Here is a 27,276-nt window from a genome sequence, read left to right as displayed (position 1 = left end):
ATTTGTCTTCTGGGTGGCAGGGAACCAATGAAAAAATGTTGAGCCAAGGGAGTGTCAAGATCAGAACTGAGCTTGAGGGTGGATGATCTGGCAAGAGTTTAAAAAGGTGGAGGAGGGAGACCGGAAGCTCTCCTTACTGGAAGACTACTAGGAAAATACATAAAACACCTGTTTACCTCCCAATAGTATTGATTTTTTTCTTCCAGTTTTATTGAGGTATCATTGACAGACAGCACTGTATAAGTTTAAGGTGTACAGGGTAATGATTTGACTTACACGCATCCTGAAATGATGACCACAGTAAGTTTAGTGAACACCCATTGTCTCATATAGATACGAAATAAAAGGCAAAACAATTTTTCTTTGTGATGAGAACTCTTAGGATTTGCTCTCTTAACCACTTTCATATAGAACGTACAGCAGTGTTCATTATATGTGTCATGTTGCACGTTACATCCCTAACACTTATTTACCTTATAACTGGAAGTTTGTACATCTGACTGCCTTCATCCAGTTCCCCCGCCCCCCATCTTCCACCTCTGGTAACCACAAATCTGATCTCTTTTTTCTATGAGTGTGTTTGTTTGTGAAGTATAACTGACCTACAACACTGTGTTAGTTCCTGGTGCACAACATAGTGATTTTGACATTTTTATCCGTTACGAAATCATCAACCCCCAATATCATTTTGAAGAGTAAATGAGATAAAAGATGTGGAGTTAACATTTGGAGATGAATCACGGTGGTCCAGGTCCCGAGCATCCTAGCCCCATGGCTGCAGCTGAGCCTCCTGACATGGGTGCTTTTAGGCCAGGCTAGGCTGTCCGGCCCTGGGTGAAGGTGTAGGGCTGCACAGCCCAGCTCGGGCAGGTCCCTGCACCCTCCTGCTTGGACCTCCTGCAGGTCCCTCCCTTTACTCCCGCCCTTTGCTCCCAATTTGGCTCCTGCCCCTGCCTGGCTCTTGACTTCCTTTGTTTCCCGTTTCTGGCCTGGGAATATCCAATACCCAGGGCTTGATCTGCTCCTTTTCTCAGATTTGACCTTGACCCTTGCTAGGAAGCTCTGCCCATGCTGGTTAGTTGGAGTAACCAAGTGTTCAAACCGCCCCACTCCACCAGAGCCCCAGCTCCCGGGACCTCCTCCAGCTCGGCCTTGTTGGAGTGACTGGTCCAGAGAGGGGCATTTTAAGAGACTGAGAGTTAGATACAGATTCAAATTCTGATGCTACCATTGACTTCCTTGGGTGAGGGATTGCTGAATTACTGTGAGCTTCTGTTTCCTCCAGGGTAAAATGAAGTTGAGACCTATCTATCTGTCTATTCCCCTCCCTCGATTTGGTTGTGAGGTTTAAATGAGGTAATGTAATGATTTAAAGGTGGCATGGTGTCCTGTGAATATTGGTTGTCTTTTCTTCTGATCTACCATTCCAGATGAAGAATAGTTACTTAGGAGCTCAACGCGTGCTCAACCTCTGTCTGTAGACTCTGTTAAATTTCCTTTCTTCTTCGTTTGCAAAAGCTTTGGTGTGAAGAAGTTGAGTTATTTATGCTCCAGCAGTTTCCATCACTGCCCTGGGGGTGGCCCCTGAGGTTCCAGGACAACTTGAAGCACTTTTCCTATGGAGAGAAGGTTACTAGATGCTGGCTACATGCACGAGGACTTACAGGCCGCACAGGTTTCCATGAAATCCTAACAGCATTGTCCATTTTCAGGAGAATGTGTTTGGACAGATGGTGCTAAGCAAGCAACTGGCCAGAAAGCATCCATCTGTAACCTGGGGCCTGTCTGTCCTTCTTACAGTATCTGCTGTTTTATGCCCAGTAAGCCTTGGTGTCTGGGACCTCATTAGAAGCATTTGACAAAGGAATAACTGATGCAAGAGCAGAGTGAAGCTAGCCCCGGGGGTCCTGTGCTATCCTGACTGCTCTATTTTTTATAAAATGTAAGAACTCAAGTTTAATGGGATAAGAGTTGGAAGGGACCTTAAAATGTCTTTCCCGCCCCCAACTCATATTTAAGCCATTCCTGGTTGGCAAGAAGTTACCCTATTAGAGGATGCTTTCAGAAAGTGTGTGACTTTTCACAGTCATCTCCAAGGGCTCTATCTGAGAAGTCCCTTCTTGACGTCTGTGGGCATCAAGGCACCGATGAAGAAGAGGGGCTACTCAGAGCCTGGCCCGTTGCACCCCCTTCACCACAAGAATCTACTCTCCGGACAACATACCATCGCTACCCTCTCCTGTCACAAGTATAAAGGCCGACCCCTCAACAGAGGAGGGCGACCCTTTGAGGCATTTTATGTCCCTCATAAAGGGACCCGGGAAGTCCAGATCAGTGTCTTCCTACTGTCCTGTCCTCTCTGCAGGGTGGGGAGGGAGAATGGCGGGCACCCCTCTCCCGCATCTTTAAAGCTGTAACAGAATCTGCTAGCCACTTGGTACAGAAGGATGTGCAGTGTGCAACTGTCGGGAACCAGGTACACTACTCAGAATCTAGACATTAATGTCATCCCCATTTGGAGATCCCTGGCTTTGTAAGTAAGTGACCTGAGGTCACCCGGTTGTGAGGGTCAGAGTTAGGTTTAGATACAGCTAACATCAGAGCCCAGGCACTTGGCACTCTCCCACTGTACAGGCTGTGGAAGAGAGCGTGTCAGCTGTCCCCCAGCAGCTGGTCCCTGTGCCTGGAAGGGACACATGTTCCTGTACCTGCTTGATGGGGCAGGGGAGTGGGGCTGGGCTCAGGGCTGCCAGGAGAGGTTCAGCACCAGGCCCTCTGCCTGCTGGCAAGGAGGGGAGACACAGCTTCAGCCCTGCACCCCGAAAGTCCTACTGGCCTGTTTTCCATGGTGGCCCGTGTGAGTCAGGAGACGCTCAGGAGCATGAAGAATCTTCCAGGTAGTAACGGTAGCATTTGTGGAGCGATGTAGTTCTCAGTTTGCAGAGGAGAAAACCGAGGTCCAGAGCCCCTTCCCAGAAGAGCAAGTTAACGGCAGAGCCTCGAGTGGGACCCAGCTCTCCTGGTTTCCCATCCCGCGCCCATCTCCCTGCCTGCAGGTCTGCAGTTTGGAGCATCTGCCTTCTGAATGGAAACCACTTGGGCTGCAGTTTTGGCCTGTGCCTTCTTTTTTCTTAGAGGAGTTGGAAAACGGTCGATTTGCCATCCAGTGATGTATTACCAAATGTTCCATCAGCCTTCTCTTCCTCAGGCTGAATGTTCTTTGTTTCTTGGCTCTAAAAAGGACTCCTTTTCTGGTTCAATGTTCTGTATTGACTCTCCTCCTCTCTCCCTACTCCCCACCCTATAACCCTCTCCTTCCTCTCAATCCTCACCCCAAATTAAACCAACTCAGCGTGTTTCCTTTGCCCGTGTTTGGCTCTGGTTCCTTTCCTGCTCACTTTTCCTTTATGATGGTTTCACTTCTTTCAAGAGTTTTTCCCCACCTGAGCCCAAGCTGCTGTCATGACCAGTGTTGGCCAGAAAGCTCGCAAATATTCAGCTTTACTGCAGATTTGGGGGTTTGGTTTTGGTGCTGGCCTCGCTCCTGTAGTGGTGTTTGGTGACTTAGCAAACACCTGAAAGTCTGAGGTAGGGAGGGAGGGATTATGGGTGGGGCAGGAAGGGTCCAGACACCTGCACTTTCATTTACTTGGAACAATCTGTTCTTGTTTCTTAGGTACCCAAATAAGCTGCTTCTCCCCCAGTTCTTTCTCGTGGCGTCAGGCCTCCTTCGTGGACTCTTATTGTTGGGCAGCCGTCCAGCAGAAGGACTCCTTGCAGGGTGACTCTGGAAACCTTCCATTGTGTCTGCATAAGGTAACTGGGGACATTGCAAAAATCACCTGTTTGCTTTATAGACGTGGGAACTGAGGCCCAGAGAGGCTGCACCAGTCCAAAGCCACATGGATGCGTGTGGCCAACCAGGGCTGTAACTCAGATCGTAAAACTGTAGCACATTAAAATCAGAAGGAACCTCAGAGATTACTTGGTCCAGCACCTTCCTTGAGCAGATGGGAAACTGAGGTGCTCCTTGATTTTAGCTCCATAGTGGCCGGCACCTCATGTGTCTCGGTGGCCTTTCTACCCTTGATGCCCAGCGGTGTCTGAACCATACGAGGCTCTCAGTACATTTTTTATGCCTCATGAGCTTTGTGAGAGAACAGCAGAGCTGGGACTCAGAGCTTCGGCCAGCTCCTATTCCACCACACACAGGGTCTCTTGGAAAAAGTAAGGACCAACGTAGAGGTCAGTAGCTTCCAGCGCATGTGTTACTGCAGCATCGAGAAGCCCAGGGATGACTCCGTCTGGGGGTATTGGTTGCAGCACAGCTTTTGGAATACATGCTTTTGCTTTCTGATGGGTCCACATGCTGCAAGGAAGGGGAGATGCTACCTGGGAGACACCAGTGTCCTGCAGAGAAGAGGAGCAGGTCAGGAGCTCCGTGGTCGGGGGAGTGTGGAGGCAGAGCTCGCAAAGGCTGGGCAGTGTGGAACTTGGGCCAGAGTTGGCAGGTTTGTGCAGGAGGACGTTCTCTGCGTAATGAAGCAGCTCTGTTGGGTCTTCTCCGTACTTGTGAAAGTAGGACTTTGTTTCAGCCTGTCATTACTTTCAGCCACTGGTTCTTTTGTTCATCGTGAAAATGAATAGAATGTTTGTGCATTCTTCAGCATCCACCAAGGAAAGCATGGTATGTTAGCTTTTTTTTTTTTTTATTTTTTTTATTTTTGGCTGCGTTGGGTCTGCATTGCTGCGTGCAGGCTTTCTCTAGTTGCGGCGAGCGGGGGCTACTCTTTGTTGCGGCGCGCGGGCTTCTCATTGCAGTGGCTTCTCTTGTTGCAGAGCATGGGCTCTAGGCATGTGGGCTTCAGTAGATGTGGCACATGGGCTCAGTAGTTGTGGTGCGTGGGCTTAGTTGCTCTGTGGCATGTGGGATCTTCCCAGACCAGGGCTCAAACCCGTGTCCCCTGCATGGGCAGGCGGATTCTTAACGACTGCGCCACCCAGGAAGTCCCGGTATGTTAGCTTCTGAAAAGCCAAAGGCTGACGTTTGTTTGACTCTCTCCTGCCTTGACCTGTTGCTGAACACACAGTCCTTCTTTCTTAAAAAGAACAGTTTAAGTCCTTTGCTGTGACTCAGGCTTGTTTCCCTCATGTTTGCGTATTGCGTGCCATTTGGCACAATGATGCCCTACACTGACTCCTTTCTTCTTTGGGGTTGGGCTTTTCTCTTTGACTTTCGGCCTTAGCGTCAGTTGGGTCCTCATCAACTTTGCATGACGTAGTAGCCCGGGCAGTGAGTAATAAGGATCTTCCGTATGAATGGGCACAGTTCTAGAAACTGAACATCTTTGTTTGCAAATCTAAATGCATGCTGTTGTAGTTTAAATCTGTTTGTTTTAATGGTCTTCTGGGAATGGAAAGTTGTAATCAGTGGCTGGGCTGGAGATTGATGGATCCACAGAATAGGAATGTATATTCTGGGATTGTCCAGTGTAAGAGTTGGCAGGGACGTTAGAGACTGCAAAACCTTTAGAGCAGGAAGAAATTCAAAGATTGTGATCCAAATGCATTTTACACGTGAGGATAAGGACACCTTGAGAGGTCACGCCCAGGAGTCACAGGACTAGTTGCTGGCTGTAAGATGAGAATCAGGTCTCTGGGCTCCCACTGCGCCTGCAGGATAGGAGGGGAAGTCTTGTAGAGCAGCGTGGGTAGTCAAGCCTTAAGTTTTCGATGTTAGTGAAAGATGAAGGAGCTCTCTTTCTGGTGATGGTAGTCTAGCTTGTTTTGGTGGAAGTTTGGCTGAGGATCTGAGCAGAGTTCTTGCCAGATTCACAGGGCTGGAGACAAAAATTGAATAGGCCAAGTTGGAAGGACCCTGGTCAACACCGTAGGCTTGAAAGACCATTGCTGAGGAGTGAGGGGTGATCCAGAGTTCAGCCAGCCCTCATAGGGTCTAGAGTCTTGGTTCAGAGCATTTCAGTATCGATTGAGTGAAGAAGATTTGGGATTGTCAGTGTCTCTAGTTCACCTGCCAGCCAGAAGCAAAAATAAGCCAGTCCTCCCTGGAGGAAGAAACTTCATCCAGAGCCTCAGATTCTTGCTCCAGTTTTTTCACATGTGATGTTCAGCGCTCAATCAAAAATAACCAGAGTACGAGAGAAAACCCAGAACTAGAAAGACCCACAGGAGATCCAGATAGGATAGGAGGATCTTACCTGGATAAGTGTGACTTTCTTAGCCAGGCCAGATTCTGTAATCACAGCTGCCTTATTTTCGCACTGATGCCTTTTCAAGTGGTGTGTGTATGTGAGAAAGTATACGCATCGTAAGATTCACCGTTTTAGCTATTTTTAGGTGTGCAGTTCAGTGGCATTAAGTATATTCACACTGTTGTGCAGCCATCATCTCCATGCATCTGAACTTTTTCGTCTTCCCAAACTGACACTCTGTACTCATTAAACACTAACTCCCTGTCTCCCCTTCCCCAACCCTGGCAACCACCACTCTGCTCTCTGTCTCTTTGAGTCTGCCTACTCTAGGTACCTCATATAAGTGGAATCAAATAATATTTGTTCTTTTGTGTCTGGCTTATTTCACTTTGCATAATGTTTTCAAGTTTCACCCATGTTGTAGCATGCATAGGAATCCTCTTCCTTTTAAAGGCTGAATAGTATTCCATTGTATGTATACGCCACATTTTGTTTACCCATTCATCCATCAGTGGATACTTGAGTTGCTTCCATCTCTTGGCTTTTGTGAATAATGCTGCTGTGAACATGGGTGTGTAGATATCTGTTCGAGTCCCTGCTTTTGGTTCTTTTGAGTACATGCCCAAATGTTGGGTTGCTGGATTCTTTTTTCAAGTTTAGAAAGCTTTTCCTGTTGGTTTTCTTTTGGCCTCTCCACACTCAGTGGACTCATGACTCTTCAGCTGGCTGGGACCATCTCCTCCAGACTCCTCATTTCACAGAGGGGATGCGGAGGACGACGGCAGGCGATGCCTTGTCCAAAGTCCCATGGCCAGATGGGTTGAGCACATGACCTCTGTCAGATTTCAGGTGTTTTTCACATGTGAAAAGGTGCAGGTTTGATTTGTGTGGCTTCAGACGTCTAGACTCTCACCTGTTAGTGAAAGTTACCAGTTGGTGAACTTTAGCTCGGCACCAAGAGGGTCTTTCCAGCAGAAGAGCTGTCCAGTGGGGGAGCCCACTGTGGACCCAGGAGGTCCTTAATCCAGGGTGGACGTGAAGATGTGTGTCGTCTTCCCATATCTGTACTCCTCACTCTGTCTGTGCTTCCGTCATGTAAAAACCCGCCTCCTTAGATTAGTTCTTCGTTCTCGACACCCAGCTACATCATCCCCACCCCCTCATTCATTCAGGACTTTGGTGAGAGTTCTTTACCCTAAGGTGCCTTCTGTGTCCTCCCACGTGATGCATCTGATGCACCATTCTCTGTCTCCAAGGACTTTCACCTCCTTTCCACTTGTCACCGTTCCGGTGGACGCCTCGCTCTGTGTGCCTCATTACCTGGAGCTACGTTAGGACATCCCACCCCGTACCGCCACCTCCTGCCCTCCAAGGCCCTCCCCCACCCCCTTCAGAGCAGACAGAAGCTCGGACACGAGAACACCCTCAGCTCCCTGCCATCACACGTCCCCGACGTCCCCATGCAGCACCAGCCTTCCCTGTCCTTTTGGTGAATGGATGGGGCCCCTTCTCCCGAACGAAGCTGCTCTCCTGTGTGACCCACTGTGCTCTGGATCCCCCTCCCCGGCTGCAGGAACACCTCCTTCCCATCTTTCTCCTCTGCATCCTCAACCCGTCCCTTCTCGCAGGCTCTCTTCCCACTGACATTCTAGCACATCCATCTCCAGCAAACTGGTCTTGCCAAGGTCACCTACGACCTCCCTGTTGCTAAGTTAATTCTCACTCGCTGGGGCTTATGCTACTTGGCTTCTCTCTGACATCCAGTCCGGCGGACCACGCCCTCCTGCAGATGCTCTCTTGACTCTCCGGTTAGAGTCTCCCTTTGTCCGTCTCTGAGAAGTTGGAGTTCTGTCCTAGGCCGCCTCCTCTGCACCCCCCTCCCTGGACCATTTCATGTCCCTGGTTTCAGTTTCTTTCCATGGGCTGTTCACAGCCAGGTCTTTGTCTCCAACCCAGCCTTCTCTCTTGAGCTCCGGATCCACACACCCAGCTGAACCCTGAACTTGAACACTTGAAGGTCTGGCACGCGCCTCCGGCACAGCTTGTTCAGAGCTGAACTTCCATTTCCTGCCTGTCCCCACTGTGACCTCTAGCTCAGTTAATGACACCACCAACCATCCTGTTACATCAGCCAGAAGTCTGAGGGCCATTTTGACTCTTTCTCCATCCCCACATCCTGTCAGTCACTGAGCCCCATCAGGTCTGTTTTCATAAGGAGCTCTTAAACTCTTCATCCTTCTGTCCAGCCCCTAGGGCAGCCGGCCGTCCTCTTGCCCATCTTGCTGCTGTCATTCCTACTCTCCTTCTACCCCTTTCCACATCATCACAGGTGTTCTTTTTTGCCTGACTGTCATTTCCCTAAACAAAACTCTCCAGTGTCCCTATGAAATGTCTTTATTTCTTTAAAAAAAACAAAACAAAACAAAACTATTTTGGCTAACAAGGTTCACTCTCCCTCTGGCCCTTGTGAACCACCGCAGCCTCACTTCCAAATCCGGTGAACTCCTAATGCATTTTCCCAGTCTCAGCTTAAATATCATTTCCACCTAGAAGCTTCCTCTAAACCTCTAGACTGACGGTTGTTGCCAGTTCAGACTGCTTCAAGGGCCAGATGGGTCAATGTGAAGCTTCCAGGAATAAAACTGTGGGCCTGCTGTGTAGACAGTAGACTACATGCCCTGCCTCAGGCATTCAGATCCTAGAAATGGGCCAGTGGCCAAGCAGAATATCAGCTTCACTCCACCCTGGTCTGTGTTGCTTGGTTGTGTATTCCCAGAGCAGCCTGTACTTTTCCTGGAATCACCCTGGGATATGGTCATTACTTGCCTTAATTCTCCTTAATTGATTCTTTATTTCCAAGACTCTAAGTTCCATGCAGGCGGAGACCATGACGTGTCTTGTTCATCACTGTACCCCGAGAACAATGCACAGTCCACAGTGGGTGATCAGGGCACACATATGGAAGGGAGGAGGGGAATGAGGTGGCTTGCAGGTCCTGATCAGAACCAGACTTAGGTCTCTAGGAGCATTCTGACTGGTGCTCACAATGAGGGGGTTAGAGGCACAGGGTTTATGTGAACACTTCTCAACGTACTTCTGATGCCAGAGTTAAAACCAGGAGACCCAAATTCCCCCCCAAAGAAGTTACTCAGTGTAATATTGAAGTATGTGTTGGTGTAGTTTATGGCAGTGGTATAATTCATGCTGTCCTCCCTCCCTACCTACTTCTTTCATTTCTCCTGCCCTGTTTCAGCTCCCTTTCTCTCCCGCTCCCTTTATTTCTAGTAGCCTCTAGTATCTCTGAGGAGTCGTCTCTGGTGGAAATATGGGTGCATTCAAGGGGCCAGCAGGTGGCACTCTAGGACTGTTTGACAACTGGCCTTTTTTTGGTGTTCTGGTCTCTTTGTTCAAGTTCATAAAGTAGGCCACTGTTAGGCAAGATTTCTTTCTGAAACAGAAAAGCCAGTTTTTGACTGAAAAACAACAGAAAATAAAATTAACAGAGTTGTCAAATCTTGCTATATTTCCTTTAAGTGGATTCACAGAAACTTAGTTACAGGGGTTCTCTGGGGCTTCCAGACCAGAGTTTTTCAAACCTTAGCATTATCTGTGTGAAAACACAGGGTCCTAGGCGCCATCCAGAACACAAGTTGGAACCTGTGGGGTTAAGGCCAGGAATGTGGTTTTTTATCTACTTTTTAGGAGAGTCTGCTTCTGCTGGACCAGCTTGGGTTCCAGTGTAGACACCACTCATCTAAACCAGTGTTTCCCAAACTCTGTGTGCACGCAGATCACCTGGAGATCTTATTGAAATATAGACTCAGATTCAGCAGGTCTGATGGGGGCCTGCATTCTGCATTTCTAACAAGCTCCCAGGTGATACTGAGGGTGCTTGTCTGTGGACCACTCTTTGCAAAGCAAAGATCCAGGGCAGGGGCTGGCAAACTGACATACCTGCTCCAGCCAAATCCAGCCCATCACCCATTTCTGCAGATAGTTTTGTTGGAATACAGCCATGCCCATTCATTTACACGTTACCTGTGTCCGCTTTTATACTATGACAGAGTTGCCTAGTTGTGACAGAGGCCATATGGCTCACAGGTATTTCCCATCTGGCCCTTTGCGGGAAAAGGTTTGCCCATCCCTGATCTAGAGCTCTGAAGCCCTCCCAGATGATCCAGTGAAAAAGAACTCCCTGCCTCGTAGGATAGTCCATATCATGTTCGTACAGATCTTTAGGAAGGTTTTTCCTTGCTTCCTTGTAACTTGGTTCTAATTCTGTTGACAGGAGTCTTTTCTTCTTTCATACACAAATGCTCTGCTTGCCATCTTCTCTTTTACAGGTCTCTCCTCCTGTTAGGTCCCTCCCAGAATGTCACCCAACACGAAGCCTGCTGCCTTGGGTGTCTTCCCTTGAGTGCAGAATAGAATGACAGACCCCCTTAATTCTCTCTCCTCTGTAAACTGCCCATGGAATGCATCAGCCATTCTGGGGAGCTCTTCACTCATTGGACTTCCCATATTTGAGGTTATCTTTAAATGCATCACTATCCAAACAACATGCATTCAGGAACCCACATCTTTCACGAATCCTTATATATTGCTTCCCCTATGGCATTTGTTCTTGGTTTACCTGCTTCCTGCTAACTGACCCTTAAATGTTAGAGTCTCATGTCCTCCCTGGTTCTCTTGTCTTCTTCTCCGTGTTCTCCTTGGATGATCCCAGCCATGTTCTTGGCTTTGACCGTCTATAAGCTACAAAATCCAGAGTTGCGAGGATGGCCAGGTTGTCTTCTTTTTTTTAGTTATGTACGACACACCTCCACCAGGGCAGTGCCTTAACTACACCTCCACCACCCCTGCCTTAACTACAGATATCTCGCGTTCAGACTCTCATCTTCTCAGGTCTGCCTCACTCCCCTCTGCTGTGAATCTTTTCCTCCTTGTTTCTTTATTTCAACTACTGGTACCACCACCCATGCCCTCATGTAAGCCAGAAACCCAGGATTAGCCTTAGTTCTTCCCCTTTTCCATCCATCACTTCCAGCTGGGCACTGGAAGGTATGTTTCCCCCTCTGTGTAGTCTCAAGTCTGTCTTCCTCTCCACACTGCTGCTGCCTTAGTTAGTGCTTATCCCTTACCCCCTCTTTGCTGCAGTAAGCTCCTGCCTCATCTCTCCTCTCCAGTGTCTTCCTTTCTCCATGGCTGTAATCATCTTTCTAAAATAAATTCCCATCATGCCCTCCACCGGCGGCTTCCTATACTGTGGGAGCTTCATAATTCAGTCCCCGCTTCCCCTTTGTATGAGTTTCTTAGGACTGCCATGACAAATGACCACAAACTCAAGTAGCTTGAAAGAACAGAAATGTCTTCTCTCCTAGATTTGGAAATCAGGGTGTCAGCAGAGTCGGTTCCTTCTATGGGGCTCAGAGGGGAGGGTCCATTGCATGCCTCTCTGCTAGTTTGTGGTGGTGGCCGGCAATCCTTGGCGTTCGTTGCCTTGTAGATACAGCGCTCCAGTCTCTGCATCTGTCTTCACGTGGCGTGTCCCCTGTGTGTCTCTGTGTGCTTAGAGGGATACCAGTCACTGGATTAGGGCCCACCTTAAGTTAGTATGACATCATCTTCACTAGTTACATCTGCAAAAACTCTATGTCCAAACAGCGTCGTGTTCTGAGGTTCGGGGTGGACATGAGTTTTTCAACCTACTACACACCCTTCCAGCCTCAGCTCTTACTACTTCCTCAGCTGTGGGCTTGCTCATTTACTTTGGTGCCCGGGATGGGTGAGAATTCACCAGGTAGACAAGGAGAAAGAATTCTAGACAGAGGAAAGAGGATGTCTGAAGGGCCACAGAGAGCTGAGTCTTAACATAATAGTGCTTTTTTTTTTTTTTTTGGCTGCATTGGGTCTTTGTTGCTGTGCACAGGCTTTCTCTAGTTGCGGCGAGCGGGAGCTACTCTTCGTTGTGGTGTGCGGGGGCTACTCTTCGTTGTGGTGTGCGGGCTTCTCATTGCAGTGGCTTCTCTAGTTGTGGAGCGTGGGCTCTAGGTCCGCGGGCTCAGTAGTTGTGTCTCATGGGCTCTGGAGCACAGGCTCAGTAGTTGTGGCGCACGGGCTTAGTTGCTCAGCGGCATGTGGGATCTTCCCGGACTAGGGCTCGAACCCGTGTCCCCTGCATTGGCAGGCGGATTCTTAACCACTGCGCCACCAGGGAAGTCCCCATAATAGTGCTTTATGGGTTGTTTGTTGTTGTTGTTTTGCCTCACTGTACTTTAAGACATAGCTCAGACATTACCTCTTTTACAAAGCCTTCCCTCACCTCCCCAAGGACATCTCTATTCCCTCAGTACTACATATTTTGTGATCATCACTTTCACGTTTTGATTATTTAATTATTAGCTGGTATTCCCACCCGACCTGTGTGGTCCTGGGGCAAACTGTGCACTTCCTCTTTGGGGCCATGCTCCCAGCCCACTGCCTGATACCTGGCAGGTGCCCAGGAGATGTTTTTGAATGAATTTAGCCATCTGCATTTAATCCCATAAGACGTGATCACATCCATTTCACGGGAGGAGTCGTTCAGTCCTAATTGGATGTTCCTTTGCCTTAGATGAGCTAGAGGAGATTTGAACATGGAGGGAGGCTGGGGCGGATCCCCTCCAAGGTCCCTGCCATCTAGAGGGTCTGTTGTTCTAACTACAACCCTTTCCAGAAACAAAACAAAATTTTAAGGCAGATAGACTGAAAAGTGTACCGAGTTCTTGGTTTCACCTTGCTGTGAGAAGCTTCACCAACTTTGGAATAGCTCAGCACTAACTAACATGGGCATTGTACAGAATCATGCAATCATAGCTTTGAAAGATGACAAGCATCTCAGAACTAACTGGGAGTAGACAGAGCTTAGAAACAAAGCCGTTCCCATCCAGCAGATGTACTCATAAAGCTCGGTAGTTTTTCCATGTTCCTTATTTGGGCAAAAGGATTTTAAAGACTATAATTTAATGCTTTTTTTGGATTCTGATTTCATTTGAATTCATTTTAAAGCCATCTTGCTGCAGATTCACTGCAAATCACCTTTTTATGTTTGATGAAAAAGAAACAAGAGGTTTAACTATGGAGAAAAACTAAGAAACGGGGCATTCAACTACATTCCCCTAGAGGTGATCAAGGTACAAGGATATTTTAAAAGAAAGCAAACACCTTTAAACATTCACGTAATACCTTTAAACATTCATTTTTCAAATTGCAGTGAGCTGTGTTGAACTATTCATTGGTGCTAATTATTGCACCGTGTTGGCATGTTAGAAAGAATGCTACAGACTGTAAACAGTCACTTCCTAATTCAAAAGAACAGTTTGAGATAAAATGCTATTATTCAAGTAGGTTTGAACCAAAAGTGACTTATACACATATTCCACAGCCCCAAGTTAGAAGTAGTGTTCCCTCTGTGGTTCCCAAAGGAAATGTCTGTTTCTTTCGGTTATGGAAGCAGCACAAACTCAACGTCACGCAGTTAAATTTTTATACGAATGGGCACCCTTCAGAGTGACTAGCATTGAAGGAACACTGCGTTTCAGTGTAGCCAGCTATGAATTATGTAGCCAAAATGCAGCTAATCACAGCCTGTTGTGTGTGTCATTGTGTAGCAGCTCTTTGCAAATTGGATTAGTAGTTTTGAGGACCCCATCCCATGCCAGAACCCCAAAGGGAAGCAGCTGCGTTGGTGAGGGCTTTGCGGAGTTTCCGAGCCATTTGTGCTATTTCTCTTGCCCTTGGGGCAGGGATTCCTAAAGCGGGCTCCATGATAGCATCAGGAAGTCCACGAACTAGGATAAGAAAACACAGGGCAGCTTTATTTTTTATGTACTTCAAGCTAAAACTTAACATTAAAAAATATGTATGTAAGTAGGCAAGAATCTATAGTGGTATTAGTGCCATGTGTGACTGTCACCCACAGAAATCACAGCTATCTTGGAGTATTTTTTACTCGTCATCACTTCAGAGTTACTGTGTTGTTGGGCCATCTGTTAGATCCCATTAAATGTGTTGACAAAGACGCACATACACATTTGTCTTTTAATGTTGTGACAGCTGTATATCAACATCATCCATTTCCTTTGCGAATTTATGTGTTATTTTATGCATTTAAAAACGTTATTCTTCATAAAAAAAACAAGGAAAGACTGAGGAGCTGTCACAGAACCAAGGTGTCTAGGGAGACGTGACAATAAAACTCAATGGATACCCTGGATGGGATCTTGAAACAGAAAGAAGACAATAATGGGAACACTGGAGAAATCCAAATAAAAGCCTGGAATGTAGCTAATGGTAATGTGCCAACGATGGTTCCTTCGTCTTGACAAGTGTGCCATGGAGATGTCCGATGTCAACAGAGGGGAAAACTGGATGAGGGTTATTCGAGAACGTGCTGGACCATCTTTGCAACTTTTCTGTACATCTGATCTATAGTGAGAGTCACACTCTTACTTGGTCTGCTGCTGGCTCCCAGAGAGGTCGGGGTGGGAGTTTTGTGTCAACTCAAGGCCATCGTAGCCTCTTCCTGTTACAACTCTGAGGAACTGTGGAGAGAGACCAATCCAAAGGCAGGGAGGAATTTTCCAGAGAAGTAAAATAATTTGCAGTGTATTATGGTGAAAGAGGCATGGTTCTGGGATCAGAAAGGTCAAGCTTCATATTCCGTCTCTATCACCAGCTTTGTGCTCTGTGGCCAGAAACTGCTCTGGGCGTCCTCTTTGCAAAGTGAGGCCATCGGCAACGGCTTTGCCAGGGTCATTGTGAGGATTGAAGATAACGTGCCCACTCAGTAACCTTTCCGTTGGTTTTAGCTGCTGTGTTTTAGTGCCTACGACATGCCAGGCACCATGCAAAGCATTTTTCATAAATTATCTAATTTAATCTTTTTAACACCTGTATTACGTGACCATTTGATAGATAGGGAAACTGAGGTCAGAGGCTCAGCAACCTCGCTGCGAAGGCCACTAAGCTGAGTTTAACTTCAGATCTGTTCTGGCTGCAGCTTCCTGTGTCTTCTCTGAGGCTAAGCCTTTGCATACTGCCCTGCGGACCTGGTTACTGGATGCTTTTCGCTCTCTCTGACTTCTGAATCCCCTCTCATTTGTTTTGAATATACATCCAGATCGGGTTGCTCCCCTCATGACTGTCACCCATTGTGGTTGGCTTCTCCGGGCTTGAGATTATCTGGCTGTAAAATGAGGATGTTGGGTGGCCCTCACGGTCTGTCCACTATGGAAGTCCGTTCTGCATTTTGTGAATTTTACCTGCTTATTTCAGCTGTTTCACGGGGTGATTACAGGATCACTGAAGCCAACATTTTTCTAATTTGTTTTGAGCAACGTTATGCATTTCTGTCATTCTCCCAAATTCCAGAGAGGAAAAAAAAACAGAGTTCTAAAAGCCTTAGTGACCTCCTAAAACCATAGCAATTAAAAAAAAGAAAAGAAGAAGAACCCAGAGGCCACTGTGACATTTACATGTTCCTTAATTGCGATTTTGTCAAGGGATTATTCTAAAGGACAGGGGGAACAATTTAATTTTTTGTTTCCTTCTGTAATTAGGGAGGAGACACCATATGTCACCATGTAGTTGCCAACGATTTCAAATTAAAGTCTATCGAAGTGGAGGGGGGAAAGGTAGTTACCAGCGTCACGTATTACCTGGACAGGTGAATTTAGCCATAAGAAGTAGTTATTGGGTAAGGAGCCTGACTTTCACAAGCGATGTGGGCGTGCACTTTTGTGTCAAAATGAGAAAACCGCTAGCAGCGCTTAGCACGGTTACTTCAGGGGGTGGTCTGTTGACCCCGTGATTCGCACTCCTCTTTTTCAGTTTTTCCCCTACATCCTGTTACTGGTGGCCATCCTGCTGTACCTTCCCTCCCTGTTCTGGCGTTTCGCAGCTGTTCCTCATCTTTGCTCAGATTTGAAATTTATCATGGAAGAACTTGACAAAGTTTACAACCGCGCAATTAGAGCTGCGAAGAGTGTGCATGACCTGGACTTGAGAGACGGTGCCTGCCCAGTTCGAGAAGTTAACGAGAACCTGGGGCAAAGGTAACTTAGCCCCCAGCAGCCAGCCCATCAGGATTTGGGAGTATGAATTAGCAGCCCTTCTCCTGCCCATCCGGGCTTAGGCTTCTCACTACCGGTACATGGGGAACTGTCATCCACCTGGTGACCCCCCCTGGGAGCCAGGAAGGCCCACTGCCCCAAATCTCACCCCCACCTGTCTGCCGCAGCACCTGTCGTCACATCAAGAGTCCTTCCCTTGTGGAGTGAAGCATCGCTGTCTCATGTTCTCAAATGCAGCGCTGGTTGCTTTGACCTACCCCTTCATGGAGAAGCACAGAGGGTGAAGAGACCCCTGAGCACAGAGAGCAGATGGGAGGGAAATGGGGAACAAGTAGACAGCGCCTTGCTTTTTTCACGTTCTTGCTCCGGTTTTTGTTATTGACAATAGCAATATTATTAATAGCTCTCATTTTTAAAAATACTTAATATAGCTCAGACACTTGAGTTTTCGAAATTACGTTATCTCATCCTCAAAACATCATTACAGATAATGGCATTTATTTATCCCCCCCCCTTTTTTTTTTCTAGGTAAAAACACTGTCTTATAGCTTTAGGTGGGAGACCTGGGACCTGGACCCGGTCTGTGGGCCTGCAGGCTAAACCCACACCCACCCACCTGTTGGCCTTCTGCTGCTCGCCTATAGGAGGCATATGTGTTCTGGTTAGGCTAGAAGAATTTTCTTTACCTTATTCTACACACTTGAATGGTAAATATAGGTTAAAAACACAGCAGCAGAATAAGAACTAGCAAATTTATTTAACAAACATTTAACATTCACTAGGTGCCCGGAGTTGTTCTAAGAATTTGCAAGTAGAACATTTAATGAACTAGACCTTCCTTAAAATATTAAGGGGGGAAAGTGTTTTATTATTGCTTTTCCTTCTTTTTTTTTAAAAAAAAAAAAAACCTGATTTTATTCCCTGGTACTCTAGTGAAGTTACAGGTAGAGAAGTATGGGAGGGAAGGCACTGGAGATTTTCGGTGTGATACTGTTGAATATGTTTCTATTTGACAATCTTGGTTAAGGGTTTAAATTATTTTTATTTGTTTCTTTTCAGTTTGTGGGAGATATCAGAAAGCCACTTCAAGTACCCAATTGTGGAGCAGTACTTAAAGACAAAGAAAAACTCCAAAAATTTAATTGTCACGTACATCAGCTGTCGGGTGCTGTCACTCAGCATTATACTGTTAGCAGGCGTCTACCTGGGCTATTACTTTAGCCTCTCCTCCCTCTCGGATGAGTTCATCTGCAACATCAAGTCCGGCATCCTGAAAAATGACAGCACTGTCCCCGATCGGTTCCAGTGCAAACTCATTGCCGTCGGCATCTTCCAGTTGCTCAGTTTCATCAACCTCGTGGTGTATGTCGTGCTGGCTCCCCTGGTGGTCTACACGCTGTTTGTTCCATTCCGACAGAAGACGGATGTTCTCAAAGTGTATGAAATCCTGCCCACTTTTGACGTTCTGCATTTCAAGTCGGAAGGGTACAACGACTTGAGCCTCTACTTTCTTTTCTTGGAGGAGAATATTAGTGAACTCAAGTCGTACAAGTGTCTTAAGGTTCTGGAGAATATTAAAAGCAGCTGTCAGGGCATTGACCCCATGCTTCTTCTGACAAACCTCGGCACGATCAAGATGGACGTGGTTGATGGCAAAAATCCTGAGCCCGTGGAGATGATGGCAGAGGACCAGGGGGACCAGACGGCAGATCTCAAAGGTAGGCTTAGCTCTCAGGGTGGAAGCTGGGGAAGCCCACAGAGCACCTCTGCAGCCGCCTTTTATGAATGACTGACGGTCTTTCCCCCTGCCCACCGTTGTTAAACCATTTTCCTGGTGTGGTTTTAGGTGAAACCCCTCAGTGCTGGGAGAGAGAGGCGAAAGCATTGGTGCTGCCCCAAATTTCCAAAGGAAAGCATCTAGGCTGTGCTCTCTTCCTTCTCCTCATTCTCTGTCTTTCTCATACTCCACCCCTTGCTCAAGCATTCTTCTCTGATGTCATTCTTGCTAATTTTTTCTTGTTTTACTGGCTTTTCTCCCTATACTGCTGATCATCTTGTCTTTTATTCTCCATTGCTTACAAAAGAGACTGAGAGTTTATTGATTTAATTGTCGCCCTGACCCAACTTCAGCTGCTCTGCAATGAGGCTAAGATTAACTGGGTAAGGCAAAGACCAGGAGGTAGATTTATAGCAGAAGTTAATTAGTGCCGATGGGTCCTGCCGAGGGACTTCTGTCATAAATACTTGTTTTCCATTTTGACAGATTTGAATGTACACAATAGAACGAAAATAAATAATGGAGAGCAGAATGCTCGACAGAGACTTCTGGATACTTCTTGCTGATGATTTTTTCCCGTGAACTTCAGATCAGTGACCTGGGCAACATGGGATTCATTTTGGCTGAAACACCTCTGGCAGGTACCCAGCTGGTTCGAAGTAGATGGTTCTCAGCAGAGATACTGAGTATGTCTTACTGAGTCCCTGGTGAAAACGATGGTCAACAGAACGTTGTGGAGGATGGTTCATGAACTTCCTACGAGACAACGTGGCGACAAGTAAGCCACAGCAAATGTAGATGTGTACGTCATCATCAGACGGAAGGTGGAAAGACTAATCCTAGTAAGAGTAACAGACCTTTTAGTGCCTCAGAGAAAAACACCTTTATGTACAGATGGTGCAACGAGCCTCAGAGCTACTGGAAAGCAAGGACTTTGGGAGTTTTTTTTGTTTTGTTTTATGAAATAATAATAAACATGTCAGGGTATAATTTAATATGAATCTTGTCTGTGCCCTAGTGACTGTTGGTTGAGAAAAATGTTCACTGGCTGACTGTGGACCCATAGGTGGATCTGCTCCTGGCAGTATCCTACATTGGAAGAATTGCTGGAGCCTCGACTCTCGTACACCAGGCTCTGGACCCTGCTACCTGTCAACCTTGACCAACCGAGATCCTCTAACCACTATGTGATGCCCTCTGCTGCAAAGTGCAGTGGACCCAAGTGCTGCTCTGACTGAGAACTTCGTTAATAAGATAGCATCGAAAGGATATTGTGACTTCCATACAGGAAAGAATGCTTCTGAAAGAGCCCAGTGGGGAAAGCTGAACATACAGAAGAAGTTAATCCAATCACTTTGGAAGAGGTTGTCTGCAGGGAAGTCCTCTGTTGTCAAAAGCATTTGAGACAGGATGTTACTTAAACAAATTCACAGAACACAGAAGGCTTAAAGTGAGGGACATTTTGCCTATTACGATCAGAGCGTATAAATGACATCTGCCACATGGGTGTGCTTGGAGCCAGAACAACTTCGCAGTTTATTTATATTTAAGAACATCTTTTAAAAATTCATTTAAATTTGGAATCGTGTGATGTCAAAATTGAGGCCATTTGGGAAGAACATTCTAGCATTGATGGGGAATTATAGAATAAATGTTACAAATGGGTATATAGTGTATCACCCAAGCATTGTTTCATAAACATTTAAGGCTGACCCAGAATATCAAAAACCTTTTTCCAATTCTGATCATGTAAATAGATCCTACACTATGTTTACATTTTATACAAAATTCTTAAAAGTGACATCTGTGGACCTCCCTGTTTTTATTCTTAGAAAGTTAATACATTGCTAGTGAATAATCCTCAGGAACTTCAAAGTTTATGGATGGCTCTTAGGGACAGTTGTTTACCTAATCTAATTACATAAGCTGCTCTCCACCTTTCAGAATATTCACAAAAGCAGATTTTATTTGTGCTTCTGTGATGGTTTCTGAGATGGAAAGCTAATGATAAATAACCAGGATGCAATCAGTGTTTTACATTATTCTTACTGCATAATATTTATTACCATGGAATAATAGTGTGACTTAGAAATGTCAGTAACCTAAATCATCAATTTTGCTGCATTTTTATATCACTATATCTGAGGTGTTACATCGCAGTTCTCTACACTGGTTTCTTTTTATCATTTGAAAAATTTCTGAAATATATTTTTCTGTGCTATCCTTTTTTTTTTTTTTTTTCAAAAAGCCTCAACTTCTTTATAGACAGCCCCTAATTTATAGTTTGAAGTGGTAAAAGTAGATACATTATTTTAGGAGACCAGGGACTCTCTAAGCCCTGTCACATGTAATTCTTTAATTAGAGCCCTTAACCTCTGTGCACCACCCCCATCCCTACTCTCTGAGTTCCAATAACATCTGTGATGTCCCGGACATCACGCTAGTGACTGGCTACAAGGATGTGAATAAGGCAGGTCCTCATCTTTGAGGAGTTTAGAGACTAATAAAAGGCAGTGAAGACAGAGGCAGGTATCTAGAGGAAGAGTGACCAGACTGAAGGCCCTTCCAGAAAACTCCCGGCAAATGCTCTGTGTTCTCAGGAGACACCATGTTGTTTTTCTCTTTCCCATCATTTCTGTAGCGAATGGTTTTGAGAGTCTAATTACAGTTCTTCCCAGAGGTTCTTTAGCCACGTGTCCCCCAGGCTGAAGCTTAAACAAAACAATAACACAGACAGTGATTTTGAACAGAAAGAGCTCCAATCACCTTTTGTACCTTACTTGCAGGGTTCGGGGAACCCATGCCTTGGGGCACATGATACTGTCCATGAATAGTCATGGCGCTAAGAGTCTGATGTGGATGTCTGGTCATACATTTTGGCTTGAGAAAATGTGTTATTAGGAAAGTTAACTCCATCCACTGCTGGCTTAGATGGAGGACTACTTTTGAGGTGGCAGATTTCCAAGGATGAGGAGTCATCATTGCTTTACAAAAGGGGGCAAACAGATCCTCAATGACCACCGCCAGTAGTAGCTGACTTTGTTTCTGGCTTGTGTCTTCCTAATAAACCACCACGAGGCCTCTAAACCAGACTCGTAACACCAGCGTTACAGCTGGGGCTGGGACTGATTGTTCTGACAGCAGTTTCCAGCTCCACTTTTAATTTCACCAAGGGACAGGCAGAGATCCTCTAATATGGAGGCTCTTAAACTTGGGAGGTTACAAACCCCCCCTTGTAAGTATATTCTTTTTTTTTTTTTTTTTTGGTAAGTATATTCTTTAAAGCTATGGACCCTCTCCTCAGATATACACACAACACTACATACACCTTCAAGGGTCATCGTGGTCCACGCACCCCAGGTTAAGAAGCTGAGCTCTAATGCCTGGGGACCGAGCTGCACGGCAGGGAGGCTCCCGTGGCCCTTGTGGAAAGCTTCTGCTTCCGACAGTAAGTCTCAGCTGTACACTTACTTAGTGAAACCACGTTTGCACACTTTTGAATGAACTGTCATCCCCTTTGAGTAACTGACATCATTTCCTAGAGTCAGGCTGAAGAAGTCAATTAAAAGAGCCGGTGGGGTGGGGGCAGTAGCTTGGAGTGATCAGGCAGCTGGCATGGACCGCTCTTCTCTCTCTGGCCACCAGGAGTGATCTTATTCCAAACCCAAGTCATTGCCCCTCTGCAGCCAGACTCACTGGAACGTGGGGAGGGAGGGCATACACCTGACCTGTAAGAGGCTTTGTCCTACTTTGTAGTCGTCCTGGGAGAATGCGAGAAACGTCCCATTGTACGGCGGGTCTGGTTGCATGTTCGTGTTTCATGTGTGGAAGCTTCCTTCCTGTTCTGAGTACCCTCTCCTTTCCAAAAATGAGCTAAGGTGGGATGGCAGGGCACCGTGGGCATTGGCCCTGTGAGAACTGTTCAGCTCTTAGAAGCGGATTGTTGCACAGCTTTTAAAATGCATCCGTGTTGATTTCTTTTGCTTATCTCCAGGATAAATCGAAGATCTAGGAGGGTGGGAGTTTTTACCCATTGTTATATCACAAGCTCCTGAAAAACAATGGCTGGCGTGTAGTAGGCATTCTGTAAATATTTGAATAAATCAACACACCGTTATAATAAATCCTAGTTTGTGGGCAACAGTAATTTGATTTTAAAAGGCAAATGGTCCTCTGCAAGGGAGGGGAGGCTCATTTAGCCTCTTGGTGGAGAGAGGAGTAGTTCCGCAAATGAATAGGTTTCTGCATGTAAGTAGTGACGATTTTTAGCTTTTTATCGTGGAGTAAGTTGTGATCACTTTCCAAGTTCAATACAAGTTCAGTGTTGCCTCGCAATGATTAGGGCGATTGAAATTATAAAGGTCCTTGTCTCGGTAATTTCCCAAAATAACCTCTTGAAAAGGAATGTTGAAATGTGCAATTGTGAGTAATTGAGGTTTCATCTGATGGCACTGGGATGAAATGGCTCCTTCTGGGCAGTCATTGGCATTTTCGCCCTATTTTTCACAAGTAAAGTGAAACCTTCGGAAAAGGTTGGCAAAGATGATATTGTGTCGTTTGTGGAATGTAATAGATATTAATCCGTGATTGGTTTGTGCTGCCTGCTTTAGGTGAAATGTATTGTTTCTGGGTTCTCTTTTTAGCTGTAAAAATACTTTGTCAGTTAAAGCATGTGGTTTGATCAGTCATTGTTCTTCAAGTTCCTGAAATTTATAAAAGTTTCTTATGCCTTGAGTGCCTCCCCCTGCCCTACCAGAAGAGGAAGAAAGAATTCCACAATGTCACAAGTGTTTCCTACAAAAACTGAAGCTGTCTGCTCCTCTTTAACAAGTTGGCTCTTTTTAAAGCACCAGAATGACAATTTAATGGTATTCTATAATGTGGTGCTCTAGGCGTAAATTCTTTCTAATGACTGCATTTATTCAAAACTTCTAAAGAAAAATAAGTATGTTCTTTCTGCTATGTCATTTGGTAAGAATGATTGGTTTCTATTCCACAGAGGTTGAAGGATGGGAACAAATTACGGTCTTGGAAAATGACCTTTAAAAAAAAACCAAGAACCTTGAAAGCTCTGCATTTGGGTGGTTATCACTGTTATATTTCATAATTCCACCTAAGTCACCTGTCCGCGTCCTACATTCTGATCATGCTGACTTCCCTTTAAGGAGAGTTGAAAGGCTGAAAATCAAGGCTGCTGTGTCTATAGATACAAGTGAAACAGTGTTTTTGTTCTGCACTGTCCTGTGTACCTAAATAAAACTTCTTTTCTAATGAAAAATGTGTCTTAATATTTCTCACCTTCTCTTCAGGGAAGATGTAGCAGAAGCTGAGTTCTGAAATGTCTTGAGGCTCATTCCTCTCTGCTGAATACGCAAAATTCAGTAGGCGTCATGGCACATATTAAAATCCAGTTGTCAGTAACTAAAGGAAAAAAGTCCTTGATGAAGGGCCCACAGATTCTGGAATTTCTAAAGCAGAAATCAGATGCTTTCCGATTGGGAATTGTTTGCCTGGGTTTGGAGAGGAAGGAATAGAGGCTGTATACTGCCAAACATGGGTTGGCCTGCCTCCCTCTCTTAAGAAGGGGACTCCCTTGTACAATGGTCAATTAACACAATTGACTGTTGTGGGTAATAAATCAGCTGCATGAAATCTTAATACAGTGCCTGCCACATAGTGAGTACTCCATAAGTGCTAGCTGCGACTGTCATCACCTCCTCCAGCTCCCCCACTGTTTCCTAGGGTGGCCCCCCCGGGAACCTTGGAGATTGTATTAGTTGTCTCTTGTTCCATAACTCTTTACTATAATCATGACAGCTTAAAGCAACACATATTTATTATCTGGCAGTTTTCTAGGTTAGAAGTCTGGACATGGCTGAGCTGGGTCCCCTCCCCAGCGTCTGACAAGGCTGCAATCAAGGTGTGGATGGGCTGCGTTCTTATCCGGAGGCAACCCTGGGGAAGGAGCTGCTTCCAAGCTCCCTGGGGTTATTGGCAGAATTCATTTCCTTGTGATTGTCTGAATGCTTTTTCTGACCGTTGGCCGGAGGCCACCCACAGGTCCCGGCGTGTGGGTTTCTCTAGCATGACTGTGTATGTCATCAAGCCCATAGGACTGTCTTTCACAACAGGAAGGGCCTGGTCCCTCTTAAGGGTTTTGACCTGATGAACTCTCTCCCTCCTGATGAACTCAAAATGAACTGCTTTGGAGCTGCATTTCATCTGCAAAATCCCTCCTCCTTTGCCTTGTTCTGTTGCCTAGAGGCCAGTCACAGGTGCTGCCCCACTTGGGGAGGAGATTACACAGGACATGAACATCAGGGAATCACGGGGGCCACCTTAGTGTCTTGCCTGCCAGGGAAGTCATCCTAAATCCCAGCCTCTCTGTTTCCGAGCCTGCGGTTTAACCTACCCCGCACCGTTCTGAGGCACTCATCCCCAACACTGTTTTTCAGGCTCTTGTCACTGCTTCCCTGAATTCCACTAATGGTCCTTCTGTGTCTAACGCATCTTCCGCATTCAGTGGCCTTTGTGGGAAGCAGATCTGATGATGCCAGCCCTCATCACCACCCCAGCCCCACCACTTCTAAATCCCTCGGAACTCTCCATGGATTTCAGTATAAAAAGCAAACTTTAGGGGCTTCTCTGGTGGCGCAGTGGTTGAGAATCTGCCTGCCAATGCAGGGGACACGGGTTCGAGCCCTGGTCTGGGAAGATCCCACATGCTGTGGAGCGACTAGGTCCGTGAGCCACAACTACTGAGCCTGTGCGTCTGGAGCCTGTGCTCCGCAACAAGAGAGGCCGCGATAGTGAGAGGCCCGCACACCGTGATGAAGAGTGGCCCCCACCTGCCACAACTAGAGAAAGCCCTCGCACAGAAACAAAGACCCAACAGAGCCATAAATTAATTAATTAATTAATTTTTTTAAAAAAACAAAAAAAAAAACAAATAGAATCAAAAGTAACTTTAAAAAAAAAAAAAAAGCAAACTTTAGGGGACCTACCTCCTGCCCACTGCTTCAGGCTCATCCCCGCCGTCCCTCCTGTCTTTGATGTGGCCACATGTACTGTTCCTTCGAGGTCTCTCTGCTTCCTCAGGTGCTCGTCTCTGTCCCCATCCCCTCTTACCTTTTATTCAAAAGTCAGCTCCATGTTGGTGGGAATGCAAAATGGTGCAGCCATTCTGGAAAACAGCATGGCAGGCTCTCAAAAAAAATTATAGAATTACCATATGACCCAACAATTCCACTTATGGGTATGTGTTAGTCAGCTCAGGCTGCCATAACAAAATACCAGAGGCTGGGTGGCTTAAACAAGAGAAATTTACTTTCTCACAGTTCTGGAGGCTAGACGTCCAAGATTGAGATTCCAGTCAAAGCAGTGTCTGGTGAAGACTCTCTCCCTGACTTGGAGACAGCTGTCTTCTTGTTATGTCCTCACAAGGCCTTTCCTTGGTGCATGCACATGGGTGAGGGGGAGAGATCTCTCTTCTTCTTCTTATAAGACTACCAGTCCTATGGGATCAGGACCCCACCCTTATGACCTCATTTAACCTTAATTACCTCCTAAAGATCCTATCTCCAAATACAGTCACATTGGAAGTTAGGGCTTCAACATATGAATTTTAGGGGGGCACAGTTCAGTCCACAGCAGGGTGTAAAACCAAGAGAATTGAAGGTAGGGTCTTGAAGAGCTGGTTGTACACCCATGTTCATAGCACTATTGTTCACAATAACCAAAGGTGGAAGCAGTCAAAATGTCCATCAATGGATGAACAGATAAAGAAAATATGGTACATACATACCTCCCTTGTAGCATGGTACATGCTACAACACAGATGAAACTTTAGGACATTATGTGTGGTGAAACATGAGTATTTTACCACAATTAAAAAAAAAACTCCAGCATCTCCTGCAAGAAGCTCTGATGACTTCCCCGCTCCTCTTCCCCTGATTCAGATGTCCCCCCTGTGCTCAAGATTACACACTGCCTGGGTGCTTGGCGCACTGCAGTATTGCATGGGGTCAGGAAAGCTCTTGAAGACAGTGTTTTCCTCGTTCTGTAACCAAGCAGGACCCCATGGGGCCTCCCCCATATCCTCTGCTTAAGCTCCTCTCTGAAGTACCGAGATAATAGTATTTGATGTACATTTCCTGAGTTGTTTTGCGGATATGAAACCCCACCCCCTCTCCAACAAATGGAAGATGTTAACTACTTGACAACCATGAGCACATAGCCCCGGGCCTCCTGGAGCCTAAGGACTGATAATGTTAACCCCTGTGACACCACTCTGCTCCCTCACCATCAGCCAGTCAGAGAATTGTGCACATGCTGATCACGTACCCTGCGACCCCCCTCCCTTACCTGGCTTTTAAAAGTGCTTTGCAGAAACCCTACAGGGAGTTTGGCATGAGCCACCCATCTCCTTGCATGGCCCTGCAATAAACCTTTCTCTGCTCCAAACTCCACTGTTTCAGTTTGTTTGGCCTCACTGTGCATTGGGCACACAAACTTGGTGTTAACAGTTCTTGTATCCCCAGCACCTGGCCCACAGCCTGACACCCAGACACTAAGGAACTATTTATACCCTTGTATACCCATGAATGTCTTCTGAGAATACCCAGTGTAGATGAGAGCATCAGATCAGAAGGGAACTGCCCCTTCCCCCAGCCCAGCCCATCATCGGGTCTCTACCTGCACTCCGTCCATTTTGCCCAGTTAGAGGTGCCACGTACAACACACCCTCCATTTCCTTCTCTCACTTTAGTGACCGAGGGCTGAACTGGGGGTCTTTCCGACACACCTGTAAAGAACTCTCCTGGTTGGTGACTTCTCCATCTGCACCCGTGCGAATTGATATCTGAGCGGCCTCATTTCTTTCTCTAAGGTGTTGGGCTGCACCCTGCAGGTCTACAAGCCCTTTCCTTGCCCAGCCTCAAGACCAAAGAAAGAGCCTGGAATCAGCGACAGAGACATCGGTGGTTTAATGGGCAGGGGTGTTAGGAAGCTTTGACTGAAACCGCCTGCCTTGGCCAGGCACGAAGATAACCACTTGCCTGAGCCGTCTCACAACTGGGGGTCCCGCTAAGGAACACAGTGCTGCTGCCGAAAACTAATGGGAGAATCTGGGAGGGGCCAAAAGAGGGAGGAGATGACCAACGTCCCAGAGCCCTTC

General features: G+C 46.3%; 1 protein-coding gene across 3 annotated transcripts in view; it reads left to right on the top strand.

Moving 5' to 3' along the window:
- The window catches only part of PANX1 (pannexin 1), a 41,131-nt gene extending 20,928 nt beyond the window's left edge, over positions 1–20,203 (top strand). For 2 of the 3 annotated variants that reach the window (XM_068555051.1, XM_068555052.1), the window contains exons 2-5: positions 3,677–3,816; positions 16,083–16,306; positions 17,384–18,042; positions 18,588–20,203. In XM_068555051.1, coding sequence (XP_068411152.1) covers positions 3,677–3,816; positions 16,083–16,306; positions 17,384–18,042; positions 18,588–18,667 — 1,103 coding nt within the window. In that variant the 3' untranslated portion in view covers positions 18,668–20,203. The remainder of the gene's footprint in view (positions 1–3,676; positions 3,817–16,082; positions 16,307–17,383; positions 18,043–18,587) is intronic. The other variant, XM_068555050.1, reaches the window with a different exon arrangement.
- Positions 20,204–27,276: the final 7,073 nt, after the last annotated feature.

Source organism: Eschrichtius robustus, chromosome 11 (genome assembly GCF_028021215.1).
Source record: "Eschrichtius robustus isolate mEscRob2 chromosome 11, mEscRob2.pri, whole genome shotgun sequence".
Lineage (NCBI taxonomy): Eukaryota > Metazoa > Chordata > Mammalia > Artiodactyla > Eschrichtiidae > Eschrichtius > Eschrichtius robustus.
This window is presented reverse-complemented; position numbering and strand designations above follow the sequence as displayed.